This window comes from Lampris incognitus, chromosome 20 (genome assembly GCF_029633865.1).
Source record: "Lampris incognitus isolate fLamInc1 chromosome 20, fLamInc1.hap2, whole genome shotgun sequence".
NCBI classification, from domain to species: domain Eukaryota; kingdom Metazoa; phylum Chordata; class Actinopteri; order Lampriformes; family Lampridae; genus Lampris; species Lampris incognitus.
The window spans coordinates 23,798,839-23,805,815 of record NC_079230.1 but is presented as its reverse complement, the minus strand read 5'-3'; the positions used below and the strand labels follow the sequence as shown (position 1 = coordinate 23,805,815).

The following is a 6,977-nucleotide window of genomic DNA, read 5'->3' as shown; positions in this document are numbered from 1 at the left end:
AATCAGTAAGGGAAATCAGTTTGTCAAAAAAATTCTACTACTAATTATAATAAATAAGTAATGCCCATAGTGGTCCTAAAACTGGTTTAAGGCTTAATTTAAACTAAACATCACACCAACTGCATGTATAAAACCCCATAAGTTTTTGTCAGCCTAATTAGTCCCACTGGTGTCAAGGTAACACAAATCTGTTATGCTTAACAGGTTCATACAGGAAAACTGAACAAATCCTGATCACAATAATATTAATGAACTTCATCATTTCATGAATCCTAAGAGTGATGATGAGAAATCAAACGACATGTCAACTTGTGATCGCGTCAATGATTTATTTAACACAAAAATCCAGACTGATTTCTTCTGTACAAATTCATCTAGATAGAAAAACTAAAATACAAAAAAAAACCCATTCGGATAAAAGTTAATTAAAAAACATACAAAGGGGAAAACTGTCATAAAATATTTTCTGGTAAGGTCCTTTGGAAAATTCCTACAGTCAAATCAGCCTAAAAGCGTCCGTCATTTCGCCATTTCTATATCCTCCGTAGCGCTCTCCCATGGGTTTCAAAACCCGAGTCACCTGGGAAAATTTCCGTGTTGGCATTGAAAGTGAAACCGTGTTCTCTCCCTCGTGTTATTGAAGCGCCGTTAAGCAAGGCACTTTTCTCCCCATTTCTCAAGCAGGGCTGCTTGGTGGCCGACAGTCGACGGCTCCAGTTGTGCTCCAAGGTGTCAGCGTTTGAACGCAGGCGCGGAGGGTCTGTGTGCTCGGTCCACCTTTAAGATGACACCAAAACAAAAAACCAAAAAAAAAAAAACCCTGCAGTTCGTTTCAAACTCGTCTCTCCGCGCTAACCTGCGGCCGGTCCTCGCGTGTCATCCGGATCAGGTAGCGGCTGGCTAACTGGAGGTTCCACTGGTATTTGGAGAGGATCCTCAGACAGTCCTCACGCGAACACAGGCTTAACGAATACAACTGCTCCAACTACGGAGAGAAGAGAAAGGGGAAATAAAGGACAAAGTTTATTTGGAAGCCCTGAAGACCACCACCGAGTCTGGAGACTGTCTCTAACGAGGGAGATGGAGAGGTCAATTGAGGAGGATTCATCACTCATTCCCAATGAAGATCCATCCAGTTGTGCTGGTCCCACCATCACCAGCCAAACATGGTGATGCCATGAGAAAGTGAGAACAACTGATTCACTCCTATGATTTTTATTTTTCATCCTTTTTAGTTAATATTTACCTTGTTCAGGCGTCTGGGTGTCAGGTGTCTTATTGCTTTGCATTTGACCTTGGCGATGTTTGTTTTTATGTCTATCTCTGAGGCACGAGGCCAGACACAGGAGAAAGGAAACCCCTCAATTCAATCTTCATATTATATCAAGCAAAGGTCTTGATTTTTTCTCACGCATTAAGCCAATTAGACCATTTACTGAATAAATAAGCATGCAGAAAGTTTTTTTTTTCGAGAGTGGACCATCTTGTATATGATATCCTGCAGCTTTCACAAACTCAGGAAAAATAAGACTATTCTAGAGAAGAAGAAAAAAGCAGTGATGGTGTTTTGTTTGGGCTGACCTTCAGCTGTTGCTCCGCTCGCACCGGGTTCCAGTCATTACGCCGCAGCGCGCTGTGAACTTCCTCCACGGTCACTCCATGCACGGCCTCCATGATCTGACCGCGAAGAAACAATCAACCAAACAATAAATATATACATAATGAATGTAGCACTTTACAATCAAGCATACTTTAAAAATAATTTATAAGTGGTTACTAATTAATGGTTAGTAACTAATTTATTGATGCATTATAAATAAGATGTCGATGCATTAAGAGAATGACTTTGTGGGTTGCCAGTTTGGGGGAGCACATGGGGAGAGTCTCCAGCAACATTTTAGAGAGCGAGAAATCTTTATTATCCCCACGGGCAATTAATTTTGCAGCAAGTACTTAAAAAAGAAAGCACATTAAGATTAAGTCCTAAAACACATGCAGCTAAAAAAGGCATGCAGGTTCAGTACCACACAGCTGAAATATACTGTCAAGTTATTTTGGGGAATTTGCTTCAGCTCCTGCCCAAACTTGAAAAAGTTCCTTAGCAAGCCACAGGGAACGTATGGCGGCACAACTCAAACAGCAAACTTCTTTAGTCTTGTTTTATTGATGATTGCGTTGTTAGGTTGAAAACCTTTACAATACAAAGAGGACAAAAATAATGCTGCCATTACTGCCAATTCCTTCATACCACAAGTACTGAAAATAAAGCTCGTTTTATCCTTTTACTTAATTATTCTTTTAAGGCTATGAACCAAATGAATCTCACTCATGTTCTACATCTTTTACCAAATTAAATCCGTATATAACCATACACGTGTACTTAGTTGCACAGAACATGGCTAACCTCAAGCTAACGGAATTACACACGAGCGAAACTACGCAAGGCAACCTGAGTCACTAGCTCACCGTTTTAACATTAGCCCAATACCAGAATGCTAACTAGCAACGGATTCTAACCGCAAAAAAGGATGAATTAGCCCACCAGGGGCGTCCCTGTAGACGGCCAGCAGGATGACGCTCTCCCCACTCCAATTTTGGTTTAATTGCGACTAGTTAGCTCTCAATTAGCACACATCCGCAGCTCATGCCATACTCTCTGTCTCTCCCATCGTGAGCTCCTTTTAGCTTGCTGCTGCTGCTGCTTCTTCACGAATTACTTTTTTCTTCTTCGTGGCCTATGCACGACAACCGCCAAACTCAACTTCCTTCCGTGTCAAAATAAAATAAAAGCCGCCATTCATTTAGGATCTGGCAGCACGTATACAAAAGTGCCTATCAGGGCATCCGGGTGGTGTGCCCATCTATTCCGTTGCCTACCAACATGGGGATCGCCAGTTCGAATCCCCGTGTTACCTCCGTCTTGGTCGGGCGTCCCCACAGACACAATTGGCCATGTCTGCGGATGGGAAGCTGGATGGGGTTATGTGTCCTGGTTGTCACACTAGTGCCTCCTCCGGTCAGCCGGGGTGCTTGTTCGGGGGGGAGGGGGAACTGGGGGGAATAGCGTGATCCTCCCATGCGCTACGTCCCCCTGGAGAAACTTCTTACTGTCGGGGGGGAAAAAAAGAGGGTGGCGACTCCACATGTCTGCAGCCCTCCCCGGCTCGGTAGAGGGGGTGGAGCAGTGACCGGGATGCCTCGGAAGAGTAGGGTAATTGGCCAAGTACAATTGGGGTGAAAAAGGGGGGGAAATCCAAAGGAAAAAAAGGCGCCATCACAGTTACTCAGTCCTAGTCCACATACCCTCTGGTTACAAGTTCAAACTTCGGATAGGATCTGGGACAAAAAGAGCGACCACATCTATTCCTGCTGCATCTAGGCATCCTATACCTACGCCCAGAGGGAAGGAGGGAAAACTCATAGTTAAGAGGGTGGAGAGGGTCCTGAAGAATATCGTCAGCTTTCCTAATGACCCTCATCTGATAAACAAGACAGAGTTCCTTCAGATTACAGCCAGTGATTTTAGCGCTCATCCTCACAGTTTTCCTTAACTTATTCTTATTCATCAAGTTTAGGTTTCCAAACTAGCAAATAAAAGCAAAGGTAAGGACTGACTCAATATGACTCAAGATGTGTACCACATTTTTAAAAGTGATTTGTCAACATTAAAACTGCTAAGCTTCCTTAAAAAGAATAAGCCCTGATGACCTTTGTTTAAGATTGACTTCACATTAGGCCCAAAACTTAAGTTTGTCATCCACAATTGTCCCCAGATATTTGAACCGGCTAACCACCTCTACCTGTTCGCCATTTATGAGGATAGGTGATTGGGGGGGGGGTGCCCTTTTGCAAAAGTCAACAGCCATTTCTTTTGTCCTTGGTACATTGAGTTTAAGAAAGGAATTGTCAGGCATCCGGGTGGTGTGGCGGTCTATTCCGTTGCCTACCAACATGGGGATCGTTGGTTCAAATCCCCATGTTACCTCAGGCTTGGTCGGGTGTCCCTACAGACTCAATTGGCCGTGTCTTTAGATTGGAAGCCAGATGTGGGTATGTATCCTGGTCGCTACACTAGCGCCTCCTCTGGTCAGTCGGGGGGGGGGGGACGGTGATCTTCCCACATGCTACGTCCCCCTGGGGAAACTCCTCACTGTCAGGTGAAAAGAAGCGGCTGGCGACTCCACATGAATCAGAGGAGGCATGTGGTAGTGTGCAGCCCTCCCCAGATCGCCAGAGGGGGTAGAACAGTGGCCAGGAGGGCTTGGAGGAGTAGGGTAATTGGCCAAGTACAACTGGGGAGAAAAAGGGGGGAAAATCCCCCCCCCCAAAAAAAGGATTGCACACCGCTGTAAGAAACTGTTTACAATTGGACCATGGAAAGTCTCATTGTCTTTGAGAACACTCACTATAACAGAGTCATCTTCAAAGCTGATGATGTGTCTGGTCTCATGCTGGCTCACACAATCACTGGTGTACAAAACAAGCAGTAGGGGGGAGAGAAGGGAGATGAACCCCTGGAAGACTTAAGAACACTAGAGAGAGTCTCATTTACTTTCACCCTTTCGGAGCGGTCAGCTACAAAGCTTACAAACCAGCATACAGTATTAAAATCCATAGCAGAGTTACTCATAAGTGTGTGCAAGAATGTGGGGCTGTATGCAATTAAAGGCAGAAGAAAAGTCAATAAAAAGCAACCTAGCATAGTTTTGGTGTTTCCCAGTGAAGTTAAGGAAGGTGATGGTGGTGTCCTCTACCCACCTCCCTACTCTATAAGCAAACTGTAAGGGATCAAAATTCATCTTTGGTCATGGGAAGGATTTCATTTCCAATAATCCTCTCAAAAGCCTTCATAGTCAGAGAAGTAAGGGCCACAGGACGATAATCATTTAGTGATTTGGGAGGCCTGACCTTGGCCACTGGCACTACAATAGTCTTTCCATATTTTTGGAACCTCCCTCTGAAGAAACGAACACTGGAATATAAAAGAAATAATGTCACATAATTGCTTGGCAAAGTTTTTGAGTAGCCTGCCCGCAATGCAATCAGGGCCAGGACTTTTCCTCTCCTCAGTGTGCATGAGAGATTTCAGCACTTTCTCCTCTTCGATGAGAATACTGCTCTCAGGGGCACTAGTATCATCCCTAAACGCCAGATGTTTGGTTTTTAAAATCATGCTCATCAGAATGCAAGTACAAATGATTCAAATCATCAGTCAGCAGTCCATCAGGGTTGTCAGCTAAAACGGCTTCCTTCCCTTTCCTCGCCATCCCCACTATTGACTTGATCGCCTCCCATGCAAAACGGGAGTAACCCTTGCCAAGTTCCTTCCCTACTTTGCCTTTATATTTCAGCTTTGTCTTTAGATTTCACTCCCTCAGGGACCACGAGCCTGAACTTAACCACTTCCTAAATTTAACTGTAAACTTAACAAACATAACCTCTGTAACTGTAGTCGCTATAACTGCTGACCAAGATTGACTTTTGTGTATACATCGTATGACATTTTCAAGTTGTGTTATTTGTATGCTGCTCACTGAGAATACAAAACCGCAGTCCTTGTTTGGTCACATGGTTTCTGAGAAAATGTCTATGGAGACTCATGCTGATAAAATGTGGGCTTCCAACCTGCCAACCCCAAGTCTTTATTAATGCACTGTAACATGGTCGCTGATTTATGACACATTGATAAACAAGTTATTAACATGAACAAAGTAGTAACTACTTATAAACCCTTTATAAAGTATGCCTCATTGTAAGGCGCTGCCTTAATGAATAAATAAACATGATAATAATGAAGACCCCCTGTCATACCTGTGATATGAGAGCACCTCTTGTATGCTGTGCTTGCGTTGAGTACCTTTCCTTTTCCCGGGGCCTCTCCTTCTCCCTCTCTTTGGTGTCAATATTCTCATCCAGCTGTGGGGTGGACCGGGCTATGTGGGACATCTTAGCCAGGTTGCTGATGCCGCCGACACCCTGCTGAGGCTGGGGCTGGCTGGCTTGAGGGATCTGCGGAGGCCAGGAGGAGCCAGGGACCGGGGGGTGGAGCGTGGGCCTCCGCTCTCGGATGGCCATCTGAGACTTCGGGGGCTTGAAGTTGGGGGGCGGAGGCCGCGGAGGGGGGACGACGCTGGCCTCGCTGAATCTGCGGGGGTCCTGCTGCATCACCACGCTGCGTGCCACCATCACGTTGGGAACGGGTCGGCCCTGGAGATCCACCCGGACCCCACCGCCAGTCTGAGCCTTGCCCTGTGGGTTGCTCAGGACCGACTCCAGACTACGAGATATACCTGAGCACAGAGAGGTAATTTCATTACAAAATCTATAATAAATTATTAGTTCAATGATTTATTAATCAGTCAAGTCATTGGTATAGCCCAATATCACAAATTACAAATTTGCCTCAAGGGGCTTTACAGCAACACAACATCCCGTCCTTAGACCCTCGCATCGTATAAGGAACAACTCCCTAAAAAAAAAACCTTTAACAGGTAGAAAAAATAGGAAGACACCTCAGGGAGAGCAACAGAGGTGGGATCTCTCCCCCATGATGGACAACGTGCGATGGATGTTGTGTTTACACAATTTACAGAATACAACATTTAAAGCGTGTAACAGAATTAGAACGTTTCCGGTTTTCACATCAGGACTACTCTTTCAATACTTCTTATACTCTAACATACTCACACTTGCAGTTTGCACCCAGCCACTTTTAATATCGTACTGTGTGGTTTAACCCAACCACTTTATTTTGTGTAATATCCTATTACATATCTATTCATTCCAACTATTTATCCCTTTTTTTGCCAACCATTCATGATTTTCTGCTCATTCATGAATTCATGCTCCTAGTTTTGATTTTATGTTCTCATTCATGTTTTTATGTTCCCATTCACAATTTTATGTTCTTGCACTGACTGCCAAGTCAAATTGGCGTGTATCCGGTACACTTGGCAAATCAGTTAATTTGTATTCTG

At 44.4% G+C, this 6,977-nt stretch overlaps 1 protein-coding gene across 3 annotated transcripts in view; it reads right to left on the bottom strand.

The window, feature by feature from the left end:
• Nucleotides 1–321: 321 nt before the first annotated feature.
• The window catches only part of tnk1 (tyrosine kinase, non-receptor, 1), a 28,109-nt gene continuing 21,453 nt past the window's right edge, over nucleotides 322–6,977 (bottom strand). For all 3 annotated transcript variants that reach the window (XM_056300337.1, XM_056300339.1, XM_056300338.1), the window contains exons 13-15: nucleotides 5,812–6,290; nucleotides 1,582–1,677; nucleotides 322–985 (exon numbers count right to left, since the gene is read on the bottom strand). In XM_056300337.1, coding sequence (XP_056156312.1) covers nucleotides 833–985; nucleotides 1,582–1,677; nucleotides 5,812–6,290 — 728 coding nt within the window. In that variant the 3' untranslated portion in view covers nucleotides 322–832. The remainder of the gene's footprint in view (nucleotides 986–1,581; nucleotides 1,678–5,811; nucleotides 6,291–6,977) is intronic.